General features: G+C 38.5%; 1 protein-coding gene across 1 annotated transcript in view; it reads left to right on the top strand.

The window, feature by feature from the left end:
- KAT6A (K(lysine) acetyltransferase 6A) overlaps positions 1 to 16,569 on the top strand; it is a 127,528-nt gene that overhangs the window by 93,238 nt on the left and 17,721 nt on the right. The window contains exon 9 of the mRNA XM_012655999.1: positions 10,741 to 10,856. Within this exon, the coding sequence (XP_012511453.1) occupies positions 10,741 to 10,856 (116 nt within the window). The remainder of the gene's footprint in view (positions 1 to 10,740; positions 10,857 to 16,569) is intronic.

The raw sequence follows: 16,569 nt of genomic DNA, 5'->3' as shown, positions 1-16,569 counted from the left end.
AAGACATGGTTTCTATTCCCTCAGACCTTACAGTCTGGAGGGAAACATAACTCAAAAAAGCAAATCCAATATTTGCTCATAGTGATTATCTTGAGTAATTAAACTTTGTGTAGAACATTAAGTCAAGAATTATTGAAATGTTTACCAGGACTTTTTTCAGAAAAGGTTAGCTATTGATTTTTATTTTTGTTTTTAAAATTATTGCAGGCAGTAGGTGAAGTAGGGATACAGTTCGCCTAGCACTGTGTTCTGTCATTCGCTATACAGTGTGCACTTCCATAAAGAAGAGCCGCCTCTGAAAAGTGGAAGCGTAAAAAAATTAATAGCATAGGTTTTAGTCCTAGAATTTTATTTCAACTATGATTGTATAAGCTTGAAGGAAATGATTTTTCCTAAAAAGTCTGTCAGCAGAAAGAAGCATTTGTATTCAACTCATTCTGTTGCAACATAAACAGCCTTCTTGAAATATAGGATGATTTTTACTTAAAATTTCACCAAGGAGAACATTATATTTTTATGCTAATTTTAATGCTTTCTGTTTTTGAAGGATTCCTTTGGTTTTATGTGGTTCTGAAAAAGTTACCAAGCATTTTTGAAATCTGTGTGGGCTATTAAAATATTTTGCTGCCTTGCATAAAGAGTTAGTTATTAAAATAGAGTAAACTAGGTTTGACAACTTTATTAACCCTATGAGGTAGAGATTATTACAGAAGCTGCATCTGTATTTACAGCCACTCCCCATGGCTCACATCACCGCCTGAGCTCCGCCTTTCCCCCCTCAGCCCACTCCATGAAAAAATTGTCATCCATGAAACTGGTGCCTGGTGCCAAAAAGGTTGGGGACCACTGCCTTAACACACTAAATAGTCCCCATTCCCCATTCTTATTAATAATTTCACCAGTATCAAGGAGAAATCACTTCAACAATAACAAAAAATGTCACATGGGTATGTTGAAATCCCAGCATGCCAAAACTAATATCCTCATGCTAACTTTCAAAACCCTCCAAAATCCAGCTCTATACTGGTAATTCAGTTTATTTCTTACCATTGCCCAACAAGTGTTCCACGTTATTTTATCTCAAAGTAAACTATAGGCGGTCCTCAATTGGCATGGTGCCATGTTAACTGAAACCCATGTATATCAGAACTAAGATCAAATCTGTTGCCTCAGAAATGAGGACACAATTCTGATGTGCACATGTTTCCATTAACATGGTGCCATAAAAAGCAAGGACTGCCTGTATTACAACACCCTTTTGGAAAAATATTGTGTTTTCTATGTCTTTTCCACATTGTGACTTGCACATAGTAGGTCTTCAAATATTTGTTGACCTGATGGGCCAGTAATCATACTGTCTTCTGTATTTATGGTAGCACCCCTCTTATCTAAGGTTTCACTTTCTGTGGTTTTGGTTACCCGTGGTCTGCATGTTACCATCTCACATCATCATCAGAAGGATGACTACAGTACAGTAAGATACTTTGAGAGACAGAGACCACCTTCACGTAACTTTTATTATAGTATATTATTGTAATTGTTCTATTTTATTATTAATCTCTTACTGTGCCTAATTTATAAATTAAACTTTATTATAAATATGTATGTATAGGAAACAACATAGTAAATACAGGTCAAGTACCCCTTATCTGGAATGCTTTGGACCAAGAAGTGTGTCAGCTTTTTTTCAGATCCTAGGATATTTGCATTATATATTTACTGGTTGAGCATCCCAAATCCAAAATCAGTGCTACAATGAGCATCTTTTTTGAGCATCATGATGATCAAGAAGTTTCAGATTTTGGATTTTCAGATTGGGGATACTTAACCTATATAAGATTTGATGCTATCTGTAGTTTCTGGCATTCACTGGGGTTCTTGGAACGTACCTCCTATATAAACAAATAATTAAAATCATGTGGTTAGTTAATAGGTACCTTTTTACTATGTGCCAAGTGCTGTATTCAGCATTATATACCAATTTGTTGCACTTGATTCAACCCTGTTTTTTGCAGATGAAGACATTGAAACTTTAGAAGGATTATTTTACGTAGAGTTATACAGTTGTTAAATACGAGAGTCAGTATTTGAACTTAGGTAATCTGACTCCACAGCCTTAACTCTTAACTGCTAATTTATGATATGATGTTACCGTAGAGATATGCAGAAGATCTATAAGAATCAATAGGAAGGCATCTGACTAAGGATGTTAGGGAAGTCTTCCTAGAGGAGGTGACATTTGACACAGGGTGTTGAAGGGATGAATAAGAGTTTACTGTTGGGTAAGACAAAGAAGTCATTTCCAATAGAACAGGTTCGGTGTGAGAAAGCTTATTGAACTCTTGGAGCTATGTGTAGTTTGTTTGGCTGGAGTTCAAGTGAGAGATGAGGTTGGAAAGATAGTAGATCATGAAGATCCTGTGTTTCATGTCCAAGAGTTTGTACTTTATCTTGTAGGTAAATAGCTCTTGAAGAACTACTAAAGAATTTTTAAAAATTGGGTGACATCTGTTTGTACTTCAGAAACTCAACTGTGGTGATATTGTGAGCAATGGTTTGAAGAAAACCTGAACAAGGACATTTATCTACCAGTCAGATGATTACAGCAGTCAGAATGGGATGTGACTGGGGCCTAAATGAAGGCAGGGGAGGCAGGTAGTAGGCAGAGATAATCTTTCTGAGAAAGATTTAAGATAGACTAGAAAACATCTAGTGTTGAGTTGGAGCTGGAGGAGATGGTAGAACCAAGTAGGTTTTCTTGTGTTCTGTTTTGAATAAGTGGTGATACTAAATGTAGGAATATAAGAGGAGCTTATTTGGATGGAGAGAGAGACCATGCTTACATAAGCTGGGGATTGTGTGAAATCTAAATTGGAGAACTTTGGCAGACTATTGTAGATACAGATATACAGAAGGGCTTTGGGTAGATTTGCCATATTACCAGCACACAGATGATAGTAGAACCACATAGGTAATAACTATAGTTGTTCTCATAGATAACATTCATCTAGTAATAAATATTACTGAGCTCTGGTTACCATGTTCTAAGCACTTGAGATAGAGCAGTGAAAAAAACAGATTCGTTAAGGAATCCGTCCTCTTGGGAGCTTACAGTTGAGCTTAGGGTGGAATGGAGTGAAGTAGACGGTGTGCCATGTGGTAGTGTCACAGAAAAAAAACAGAGGTGGAAGAGAGAATTCAGAGGGAGAGGATGGATGTGTGTAGTGCTGAATTGGTGGGTTGGGGGCTCTCTCTCTGACATTGAACAAAACCTGAAGGAGCTGAGGAGATGAACCATGTAAGTATCAGGGGAAGGGCATTCCAGGCAGAGGAGCAGGAAATGCAGAGGCCCTGAGTGCGGATTTGTGCTTGGCATGATCAAGGAAACACGAGGAGGCCAGCGTGGTTAGAGCTGAGTAAGTGAGGGGAAGCAGTAGTTAACACGGTCAGAAATGTAATGGGAAGCCAGATTTCATAGGGTTGTCTGGGCCATTGTCAGGACTGACTTTTACTCTCAATGAAATAGGAACCCTTGGAGGGTTTTGAGCAGAAGAGTGACATGGTCAACTTAGGGTTTTTTTTTTGATTTTTTTTTTTGAGACAGAGTCTCACTGTGTTGCCCCGGCTAGAGTGTTGTGGCGTCAGCCTAGCTCACAGCAACCTCAAACTCCTGGGCTCAAGCGATCCTCCTGCCTCAGCCTCCCGAGTAGCTGGGACTACAGGCATGAGCCACCATGCCCGGCTAATTTTTTCTATATATTTTTAGTTGTCCAATTAATTTCTTTCTAATTTTAGTAGAGACGGGGTCTCGCTGTTGCTCAGGCTGGTTTCGAACTCCTGAGCTCAAACAATCCACCCGCCTCGGCCTCCCGGAGAGCTAGGATTACAGGCGTGAGCCACTGCGCCCGGCCTCAACTTAGGTTTTAACAGGATTGCTTTGGCTCCTGTTTAGATTGAGGGGGCAGTACAGAAGCGGGGAGAACTCTAGGAGACTTAAAATTATCTAAGTAAGAGACACGGTGGTTTGGATGATAGTGGTCGTGGCAGAATTGGAATTCTGACCGTATCTGAAGGTGGACCCTTAGGATATGCAGATGGATTGGATGGTTGTGAAAGCAAGGGGTCAAAGACGATGCCAGAACACAGTTGAAGGGTACACTTGCCATTTACTGAGATGAAGGAGTATATAGGAAGAGGATGTTTAGGGAAAAGAAGATCAGGAGTTTGATTTTAGATGAGTTAAACTTGAGATACTTAGAAGACAATTCAAGAGAAGGGATATCAAGTAGACAGTGGGATATATATCTCTAGAGTTCAAAGAACAGGTGTAGGCTAAAAATTTAAATTTAGGACTCATCAGCAAGTAGGGAATATTTAAAAGAATGAGACTAGATGTGATCACCAAAGGAGAAGAGAACTTTGAGGAGTCCTGGAGTAACCCAACATTCAGAGATTAGAGAAACTGAGAAGGAATGGCCAGTGAAGGAGAAAAAACCATGGAGATTGTGGTTCCTTAGAAGCCAAGTGAAGAATATGTTTCAAGAAGGAAGGAAGGATTAGCTGTAAAATTCTGCAAATAGGTCAGGTAAAATGAGGGCTGAAAATTAATGATCCGATTTAGCAACATGGAGGTGATCTTGAGAAACAGTGTCCGTGATGGGGGCAGGGGAGGGTGAAAAGATATTTGGAGTGGGTTCAAGAAAGACTAGAGGGACTGGGTGCGGTGGCTCACACCTGTAATCCCAGCACTCTGGGAGTCGGAGACAGAGGATCACCTGAGGTCAGGAGTTCGAGACCAGCCTCAGTAAGAGTGAGACCCCCCGTCTCTACTAAAAATAGAAAAAAAAAATTAGCTGGGCATGGTGGTTCACGCCTATAGTCCCAGCTACTCGGGAGGCTGAGGCAGTTGCTTGAGCCCAGGAGTTTGAGGTTGTGGTGAACTAGGCCGATGCCACGGCATTCTAGCCTGGGCAACGGAGCGAGACTCTGTCTCAAAAAAAAAAAAAAAGAAAAGAAAAAGAAAAGAAGGACTAGAGGAAGAGAATTGATTATAGTAGTACTTTCTAGCCACTGTTTTGAGGTATTTTACAATGAATGAGAATAGAGAAAGAAATAGTAGTTGGATAGAGATGTGAGGACAAAAAAAGATACGCTTTTTTTTTGGCTGGGCGTGGTGGCTCACGCCTGTAATCCCAGCACTCTGGAAGGCTGGGGCGGGAGGATCGTTTGAGTTCAGGAGTTCGAGACCAGCCTCAGCAAGAGCGAGACCCTGTCTTGACTAAAAATAGAAAAATTAGGTGGGTGTGGTGGCACATGCCTGTAGTCCCAGCTACTCGGGAGGCTGAGGCAGGAAGATTACTTGAGCCCTGGAGTGTGAGGTTGCTGTGAGCTATGATGATGTCACTGCACTCTACCTGGGGTGACAGAGCCAAGACTGCTTCCAAAAAAAAAAAGTATACTTTTTATGGAAGGAATAATTTATATGCTGATGGGAATGACCTAGTAGAGGGAAACTTGATGATACAAAAAAGAGGGGAAAATTGTTGGACTGATGTCTGTGAGTAGGTAGGAGAGGATGTCATCAACACAAAGGCCTTAGACAGGAGCACAGAGAGTTTACCACAGTAGCAGGGAAAGGCAGGGTGTATGGCACAAAGGCTAGGCATACACCGATGTGGTTGAGGAAAGCTGTGGAAGTTCTCTTTTGATTGCTTCTAATTTTTTAGTCGAGTAGGAAGCAAAGGCATTGGCCAAAAGTGAAGATGGAGTAAGAGGTATTGGAGGCTTGAGGAGACAGGAGAAAGTGTGAAATTACCTTTCAGGAGAACGGGAGAGTGAGTAGAGTAGGGCCCATTTGTGGTTATAAAGTATAAATAGAGGCTAGTTGGTGTGATTCTGTGTTTTCTCCAACCATGTTCAAATGTGAGGGTGATGACTTGGATTATGTGGAGAACTGAATTTAACGAGGGTTGGGATTTTGTTGTTGAGTCAGGAGAGAAGGAAGGAAGTTAAGGATATATTGCAAAGATGGAGTTCCACTGAAAGACCTCAGAGTCTAAGCTGTACGGAGAGGAGGGCGTGAGCAGAGTGAACAGCTGGTGGGATCACTGGATTTTAGGGCCTCTGGAGGGAAAAGACAAGAGGGCTGAGGACAGAATTCTAGATTTTATCAATATTTAGTGGTAAAAGTACCAGCAATGAGATAGAAAAGGAAAAACCTGGTCGTAGAACAGAAGAGCTCAGGAGGAGAGAGCGGGAGGAGGTGGTTTATCTTGTGAGCTTTTGTGGCTTCGCTGGCATCACTCTTCATGCAGGCCACAGTTCTCTGTCCACAATTCTGAAATCTAGAGTCCTGAAAACTTAAAAATAAATTATTGCGATAGATTTATATGACATAACATTTACCATTTTAACCATTTTTAAGTGCACAGTTCACTGGCATTAAATATATTGGTATTGTTGTGCAACCATCACCACCGCCGTCTCCGGAACTTTTTCTTCTTGCAAAACTGAAACTCTGTGCCCGTTAAACAGTAACTATCCATCCTCCCAGCCCCTAGCAACCACCATTTTATTTCCTGTCTTCATTAATTTGACTGTTATAGGGATCTCATATAAGTGGAATTATACAATATTTGTCCTTTTGTGTCTGGCATATTTCACTTAGCATAATTCCCCTAGGTTCATCCATATTATAGCATATGTCAAAATGGCCTTTCTTAAGGCTGAAAAATATATACCACATTTTGTTTATCCATTCAGCCATCAAGGGACACTTGGATTCTTTCCACCTTTTGGCTGTTGTGAGTAATGCTGCTCTGAGCATTGGTGTACGAGTATCTGTTCTGGTACCTGCTTTCAGTTCTTTGCGGTGTGTACCTGGAAGTGGACTTGCTAGATTACATGGTAATTCTGGTTAATTTTTTTGAAGAACCACCATGCTGTTTTCCACAGCACCTGTACCATTTTACATTCCCACCAGCAGTGGGACAAGGGTTACAGTTTCTCCACATCCTCACGAGCACTTGATATTTTTCGGTGTTTTGTCTTGTTTTTTTTTAAAATAATAACCATCTTTATGGGTATGAACTAGTATCTCATTGTGGTTTGATTTGTATTTCCACAGTGATTAATGATGTTGAACTTCTTTTCATGTACTTATGGGCCATCTGTATATTTTCTTTGTGGAATGAAAAAGATTTTTTTATAACTCATTTTGCATTAAGATCCCACTTTACCTCAACTGAGTTGTTGGCAAAGCATGATCTGAACTAACTTGAGACTGTTAATAATGCTTTACTTATCCCATTTAGTGTGCATATTCATATGTTTTGCTAACGAAATATTAATGTGCCTGATTATGGAGTGCTGCTCCAAATTCTGCTGGGGCTGTTGATTTAATACATGTGTATGTACTATAATAATACTTCTCTAAAATCAGAAAAATTCAGAATTCAAAGCACATTCTACTCCAGTCCAAGGGTTTGGGATAAGAGTTTGTGGACTTGTAGAATCATTTCTTTGGAAAACTAAATTCCAGTTCAAAAAAACTTACAAACTTTTGGAATTTTGGGAGAAATTAATTGAGGGCTACTTATACTTCTTATCTCACCTCTCTACCCATTTTGTTCTTTTCTGTCTTTATGCTTCACTCTCACTGTTCCTACCCTGGTGTTTTTGCCTCTTCACCTCTCCGAGCCTTGTTTTTTCCATCTGTAAAGTGGGCATGTTGTTTCTACTTTAAGGAATGGATTGTGGGGATTAAATGAGACAAGAGTATAAAGCTCAGGGTGTGGCACCGTCATTGCTCCACAACCCTGATTGTCTTTATTCCTTCAGTTCATGCTCTCTCCATTTGGGGCATGTAAACTCATTCTTACGTAGCTCTTTCATCATGTGACTTGCAATCCCAAATGAATGGAATTGCTCACTCTAGTGTTCCTGTGAGAAAATATTCAAATAACCAGAAAGACAACTCTTCTCCCTACATTTTACAGTCTCATGCTGATAATAGAGGGGCTATCCACCTTCTCCTGTCACCTCAGAATGTCATTTCCTGGTGGGGAAGGGGAAGGGAAGGTAGGGGGGAGCTATCTAATACACACACAGGGAAAAGAAGCAGAGCTGTAGTTACATAAATTGGTAAATTATTTACATAATTTTGGCATTTGTACCAGATCCAGAGTTGAGGCAGGAGTGACATTTTTTATATTAGAAATTTGTAATTGGGGCCGGGCACGGTGGCTCATGCCTGTAATCCCAGCACTCTGGGAGGCCGAGGCGGGCGGATTGTTTGAGCTCAGGAGTTCGAGACCAGCCTGAGCAAGAGCGAGACCTTGTCTCTACTAAAATTAGAAAGAAATTAATTGGACAACTAAAAATATATAGAAAAAATTAGCCTGGCATGGTGGCGCATGCCTGTAGTCCCAGCTACTCGGGAAGCTGAGGCAGGAGGATCGCTTGAGCCCAGGAGTTTGAGGTTGCTATGCCATCAGCCATGGCACTCTAGCCCGGGCAAGAGAGTGAGACTCTGTCTCAAAAAAAAAAAAAAAAAAAAATACATATATATATATATTTATGCCCTTGATTATATTAGATACCTGCTGCTTTGGAAAGTCAAATGTTTAATGAAAAAGGAATTTGGGCAAAAATTTTAAAATAAAACGACCTAGAAAATGTGACCTTGTAATTGAGATATTAACATTTGATTTTGGCCAGGACTGGGTTAGTGAGTGTTGTAGATGCAGCTGTTGCTTCCTCCCTGTGTAGCACAAGAGCCTTCTTAACTTCTAAATCTCATACACAGAAGCACCCTCACTCCGGAGGCTTGCTCCGGGGAGTTGGGAGTGGGGGCGGGCACTGGATGAGCGCATGTGCGGGAGCCTGCGAAGGTTGGGTGGTGTGGGCAGAGGGGAACCTGCCGCGAGTCCAGTTCTGTGCAGACTCTCAGTCGCGGTGATGTGCAAGCAACTGTACTGGGACTGGATATCTACTTTCACATCCGGCATCCGCCTGGAAGAGCAGCGGGCAGCTGATGGGAAACCTCTCAGACAACAGGCAGTGCCACAGCAGGTGCATGTCTTCAACTTTTGGGCTTCCTGTTTGGTTCTTGCCACGGAAAGTTAGATTTGATTTGTGGTGTTTGATTATTCTGAAATTTTTCTGTACTACTATTGTTATTTTGAGCTGTGATAATGGATTAAAAGATATACTTTATGAGCTAGAATACTTGGTTCTGGCATGTAGTTTAAAGAGCAGCTTTTTAAAAATCTTTTTACAAAGTTCTATTTTGGTTTTGAGAAATGAAAAAAAATCTTACTTTAATCCTGCTTTGTGTATTTCTTCACTTTTTTTTTTATTTGGAGGAGCCCCATCACTTGATGTTACAACACAATTTATCCAATTAATAGATGTTTGTCTTTTGTTTTGAGGCATCTAAGGAAGAGCTCGAGGTTTCACTTGGCTGTATTCCAGTATGAAACCTGAGATAAATCCCTTGGCCTTTTATAAAAGAGAACAGTGGAAAGACCAGGAAGAGTTTTGAAATGAGTTGTAGTGAAGAGACTTCTTCCTTATAAATGAATTTATATAAAACCAGTGAATAAAAATCTCTGATCATTTTAGTTTTGTTATAAGATGTGTGTGTGTGTGTGTGTGTGTATGAGAGTGTGTGTGTCTGTAGGCTCCAACAGGGGACTTTTAATAATCTCTTAGTGGTCTTTAAAGCATAAAATTGAAGGATAATTTTGGTTGTTCTTTTGATGAAGAGTTATTAATACTTGTATTATATTAGGCTAAATTCTAGTTTTGTCAGTTAATAATATTCATGGAGCATCTGTGACACACACACACACACACACACAGACACACTCCCACACACATGTATATATGAATCTGTTGTTAGATTGGGTACAGAGCAAAACAAATTGCCCTTGAATTTAAGGTTTTAAAACCCAGTCTTTGTTGTCTTTAGCAATGGCTTATGTTTGAATTGTTGGTATGGAAGTCAAGCAAGTCATAAAAGCTTTAAAAGTTATTCTTTTTTTCAGTATAGTTGTTCAGATTATTCCAGGGATAAAGGGCAGAGAGATTGTTTTCATTATAAACAGAAGGTAGAAAAAAGGGATAGTCTATGTATAACAAAGTATCCTTTTCTTTGGTCAAATCTATGCAGAACTACTAATAAAGGGAATTTTAGGTATAATGTGAAATGAAGACTCTCTTGGTATTTGTTTTGTCATATTCTTTTTATACTGTGAACATCTACTCTCCTAACTGTAAAATTATCCTTTTCTGTATGTGTTTACATGTTCAGTAGGTCATTTCCTTTGTTGTCAGCTGAGGTGGTTATATGTATGACTTTGGCAGTGTTCCCCCCAACACATACTTGAAAACAAATTATATTACCAAATGCCAGCAGTTTCTATTTAATAACTAAGTCATTGAGTGAGTTTAGTTGAGGAAAATGTTGTTAGCATTATTATATATAGAAAGTGGGATGATACCAACTGCATTTGGTTCTAAGAGATTTAATAGCATTTTTATTCTTTATTTGGGTCCTCTATTTAAAGAATAATACAGCTTATTTCAAATAAACTTGTTAGCTTGTTCTTGGCTTTTTTGTTGTTGTTGTTCTCCTATGGAATCCTGAGACTCAAGACGACATTTAGATTCAGATCCGCTTGTTATCTTGGTGTATCTAATTTAGCTAACTTTTGAACGTCTTTCTTGACTGCACAGAAAGTTGGAGTGACTGGTCCCCCTGACCCACAAGTCCGTTGTCCTTCCGTCATTGAATTTGGGAAGTATGAAATTCACACCTGGTACTCCTCCCCGTATCCTCAAGAATACTCAAGGTATGTTTTGAGAGACCCTTTACCTTCTGTTTTTAGATCCTTAGAACCCTTGAACAAGAAGGATCTTGAAGATGTTTACTCTAGTTCATCTTTTTACATTTACATTTGAGAAAACTGGGGGCTTTTAAATGCCATAATAGCAGCATGCTTTGGCAGCCACTTAATGCCAGTTGACTTTAGATTTTCTCTTCTGTAACCTGTCCGAAAGCTGTTAGGATTAGAAACCTGACACATGGTCAGAGTAAAAGGGGAATGTCTTCACTCCTTACACTAATAATTGTTTTAAAAACAAAAGAATCGTGGCTCACGCCTGTAATCCTAGCTCTCTGGGAGGCTGAGGCGGACAGATTGTTTGAGCTCAGGAGTTCGAGACCAGCCTGAGCAAGAGCGAGACCCCGTCTCTACTAAAAATAAAAAGAAATTAATTGGACAATTAAAATATATAGAAAAAATTAGCCTGGCATGGTGGTGCATGCCTGTAGTCCCAGCTACTCGAGAGGCTGAGGCAGGAGGATCGCTTGAGCCCAGGAGTTTGAGGTTGCTGTGAGCGAGGATGACGCCACGGCACTGTAGCCTGGGCAACACAGTGAGACTCTATCTCAAAAAAAAAAACAAAACAAAAGAATCATATATATAAGTTAAAATAACGTTTTACTTGAGTAGCCTTTGATCTGAATTTTTATAATTTAACAAACTTAGTGAACGGTTTGTTTTCCCAAGAATAATTGCACAAATGGTATAAAACTATAAATAAATAGCTTGGGTTTCCAGATATAAAAATTGATCACTCACCAGCTTTTTGGGATAAGACAGCATGCTTGGTGGAGCCAATTTGGTTTCATGACTCAGCTCCGAAATTTATAAACTGTGTAACATTAGAAGTTACCCAACTACTCTGTGCCTGAGTTTCCTCATCTGTAAAATGGGGGTACTAATATTGCCAACTTCATAGGGTTATTATGAACATTAAATGAGTTAAAACATGTAAATCACTTAGAAACTGGTAAGTGTTCAATGTCAGTTATTATATTTTTTTCTTTAGGATTGAAATTAAAAGAGATGAAATAAGTGATCGAAAATTAAACACTGGTTTATTTGAAGTACAACAGTCATGTTAATGCTCTCTAATCTGTAAACTACTTAATGCCTCACTTTTCCATCTTGCAGGGTGTTGTAAGGAGTAATAAATTATGGTGCTTTGTGGATTAGACACATGGTCAAAGTAGTCTTATCGTATAACTTTTTACCTATCTAGTAACATTGCCTGTCTAAAACATTAGCAAAATTAATTATGACAGCTTTTATTTAGTGCTCTACAAGAAATAGAGTGCTTTAACATGAGTTATTTCCAAGAAGCTGGGAGTAAGCCAGCATAGTTATCAGAAGGGCCATCCTGTAAAATTCAGTGTCTTTTTATTTTTCTTACTTCCATACAATGTAATAACTGCTTATCTGGTTTCCAAGTCTGTAGCAGAAGTAGAAAAATAGAAGTAAGAATGCCATTATAGACATTGAGTTCCATGAAGTAATAGCCAACGAAAAAAGAGGAAAAAACAAAACTCCAAAAAACTAATTGAGAGCCATTTACTGTAGGGTCAGTTAGCGCTAAACACTGTGGTATATCTTTAAGGCAGCACTCTGTATCAGGGAGTAACAATTAATTTGACTTTAAGGGAAGTTTAAATTATACTTATTTCTATGTTATTATATATTTACATGATATTTACGTATATGCTAAAAGAAGGCAGGAAATTTCTCAACTACTCATAGAACTTAGGTGTTCAGGATAACTCATTTCTCAGGAGTTCTGGGTAGCCAAGATCTTGTATGATCAAGAAGAAATATGCTGAAGAATTAATTTTCTTCATCAGGCTTTAAAATAACATTATTTGATCATATTTTTAGTGAGCTTTTTGCAAGCTGTCCAAATCACAAGAATGCTCAAGTTAGGAAAGAAAGCTATTCAAGGTGTCTGTCCACTGTTCCAGGGATTGTGGCACATGTAGATTGAAACCACAGGCCCCTTGTCTCTTCTACTCAAGGAGAGGAAAGGAAATTAATAGGTTCAAGAATGGGAATAGAGAGCCAGCCTCAGCACTCACTTTTCGGAGAATGATGAGAATGGAACCATGAAATGTGGTCTTTTAGGATATTGAAAAGATTCCTTGAAAATGTTGCTTTTGTTTTGATGAGATTGTCACTAGAATCAGGTGTGAGGGAACCTGGTTATCAGTGAAGGAGTAAGCAGTGCCAGCGGAAAAGAAATTACCAAAAAGTATAACAGGGATCATAGTAGAAAGCAAGAGTAGGATGGGAACTGTAAATTTCATCACCTTCCTTAAGCAGAGTTTTAGACATTTCCTATACATTTCCTTATCCGTTGTGGAGGATTCCTTGAGTTTTCCATTAGAAAATATTCTGTAACTTAGTAGATTCTTTAGTAATTATGACTTTCTTCTGTCTGTATATTCAAAGTTCTCTTAATTTTTTTGAAACTACACCTATCTATTTAAATGAGTTTAAGCTGTTTTACTTCTGAGTTCTTTTAAACTTTAGTTAACTAATATATATGTTTATAGATCTTTTATTTTCCAAATAATAAATCTCTATCCTTAATTTTGGTAATATCTATTTAGGCTAAATTACTTCTAAATTATTTTATTTTATTTTATTTTATTTTTGCTCCTATTCTACTCAGAGATAAATTATTATTAAAGGTTTTAAACACTTTTTTAAAAATTCCAAATCCCAGAGCATACAAAAACAGGGCAATTGGAGCAAGAAAATAGAAAAGATCACAAGAGGAAAGCTCTTTTGGAAAGTGGGATTATGCTTTAGGAAGTGTCCCATAGTATTCAGATAGTTGTGTGTACATCGTATATTAAGTAATCTTGCATCCCTGACTTGAAAAAACAAAACAAAAACAATGAAGCAGTAATACTGTTTCATTTGAAACAGTCTGATTAAGTCTCAGACATTGAAGAATGTAAAACAGAGTTTAAACCATAAGTTCTTCCAACAGAGCCATGTGGTGCCCACACCTTGAAGAGGCAGGCTCATAGAGATCCCTACTCCTGCCATTAAAAACATGACTTAGAGGGGTTGAGGGCAAAGAAATTGTGATCATGGGATACCCTCTGCTCCTAAGCTGCTTAGAGTTTAGCTTCATTGTAACTTCTTTGCTATGAGATCATTTTGAGATCCTAACAAGGTAGATTCCTATGTAATAGAGGAACTCAGGAAGCCGCCTCTGCCTTTTGATTCTCTTCCTTACTTGATTTGATGCGTAGATTATGAGATTGTCACTAGAACCAGGCTGGATTATTCTCATAATCCCAGTTGAAGAAGAAACCAAACAGAATCCTGAATGCCTTCAGCTATTAAATGATTAAGTAAAATGGATGAAAGGATAACAACAATAATAATCATAAATAATAACAGCTGTAATCTCTGTTCGTTGAGCTTGGTACTGGAGTGCGCATTCCTGGAATAATTCTGTGAGGTAGACATTACTATCATCGTTTTACAGACCAGGGCCTAGCAAATGCATTCAAGACATACAGCTTGTAAGTGGCAGACCAGATTTAAGCTCATTTCTCTTTTACCACATAGCCGTAACTTTTGTGCTACTCTGTGTAGCATGGGTATTTAGATTTATCTCACTTGGCTTGTACCAAAATCTTTGATTTAAGTAATAGTTGGTATAATTTTTATTGTTATATTAAAATTTTACTACAAGTTGACCTATTATAAAGGCCACACAAACTGCTACTATCTTGGCAATGTTCAAAAGCTAGAAGGTACTGTAGGAATTCCTGAGAAGAATGTTCACATCACCCTAGAGATAGGAGAAGCGTACCTGGCTGCAGCCCAGCCCTCATGTCCCAGGCAGCATGGTGGCAGACTTGCAAGTAAACTTCAAGTACACAGGCAACACCCCATGATGCAGCTGATCACAGTGACCATACAGCTACCCATGTGGTAGTCGAGACGTAGTCGCTGTCAAGAACAAGGCCACCAAAAACAGCCCCTAGCAATATTCTCTAGGGCTAGGAATATTCATAATCTCCATAACTACATTTCATTTCATGTAGTCTAATGTTCTTCCTATATGATATGCTTTTGCAATGAGAGAACTGCAGCTATTTATGCTATTACTAAAAAGAAATGTTTTGTTTTACCAGCAGCTTTTTCAGATGATTCCCTTTAAATTAACAATGTCTTCTAAGTGGGCTTGGTTCTAAATAAAGTAAGGGACTTTTGAAATGTTTTGAGCAAGAACTGGATTAGAATACAGTGAATCATAATGCTTGCTTTTACTTTATTATTTTGCATATGATAAGGTTAACTAAAGTTTTTTTTTTTTTTAAATCATCAATAAGATGCCATAGATCTTGGTAATCTAAGGAAATGGCATGAGTTCATAATTTACCAGATGAGATGGTAGTAATTTTCTCAGAGATTTCATTTCTTCTAATGTTTTCTCAAGCAACTGGGTTACTGCTAGAGCTTTAAAAAGATTTGGCCTTTTCTTATAGGCCTTAGGAAATAAAGTTTTCTTTTCTTTTCTTTTTTCTTTTCTCTTTCCTCGCTTCCTTCCTCTGTCCCTCCCTCCCTCCCTTTTTTCCTTCTTCCCTTCCTCTTTTCCTCCAGAAAAATAATTAGCACTTATTGTATATTTATTATTTTTTAATTGACAGATAAAATTGTATGTATTTATCATGTATAACATGTTTTGAAATACAGACATTGTGGAATGACTAAATCTAGCTAATTAATATAAATGTACTTTATTTTCATGTCTCTGTACTGAGATCTAACAGTTGGATTGGACACTCTTAAAGTTGGCATTTATCTTTACCATAATTTGGAAAGCTTAGTGGTCTGTCACTGTTTCTTTTTTTCTTTAATTTTTCTTTTCTAATACTTTAAAAAGTGCAGAATTTTATTTGGGTTTCTCAGATTCACATTATAGGAAATATTTAGTTGTTAATATTTAGCCCCCAAAGTGAAACAGTACTCAGGTTGTTTTACTGCTGTATCTTCATATTGTGACAAGTTAAAATTGCTCTGTGCACAGATAAATAAAGGTAAGTAATAGAATAGTTAGGGAGAGGCATGCCATCCATTACATTTATTCAGGGAGAACTCATTCTTCTGCCTTCATTTTAAGAAGAAATTATTCAAAATCCAGATGTTTGGGCAGACAGTCTGGCAGTTGTGGGTCACCTATAAGACTTAGTTTAGGCCGGACATGCTGGCTCGCGCCTATAATCCTAGCACTTTGGGAGGTGGAGGCAGGAGGCTCACTTGAGATCAGGAGTTCAATACCAGCTTGAACAAGAGTGAGACCCCTTCTCTACAAAAAATAGAAAAATTAGCCAGGCGCGATTATGCGAGCGCCTGTGGTCCCAGTTACTCAGGAGGCTGAGGTGGGAGAATCACTTGAGCCGAGGAGTTTGGGGTTGCTGTGAGCTATGGTGACGCCACTGCACCTTAGCTGGATGACAGAGCAAGACCCTGTCTCAAAAAAAAAAAAAAAGCTTAGTTCACAGATTTAGTGCCTGTATTAGATGATGAAGTTTATAATTGGGACTATTTCGAGATTTGTAGCTTTGATGATAAAGAAGGAAGAAGCTATTTATCTTGCTGCCATTCCGGCAGGATGCGAAGGAAATGCAGAGTAGCCTACGGTTCATCTCTTTCCATGCTC

Source organism: Propithecus coquereli, unplaced genomic scaffold (genome assembly GCF_000956105.1).
Source record: "Propithecus coquereli isolate 6110/MARCELLA unplaced genomic scaffold, Pcoq_1.0 Scaffold496, whole genome shotgun sequence".
NCBI lineage: Eukaryota > Metazoa > Chordata > Mammalia > Primates > Indriidae > Propithecus > Propithecus coquereli.
The sequence above is the reverse complement of the archived record's forward strand: the minus strand, read 5'-3'. Positions and strand labels throughout refer to the sequence as shown.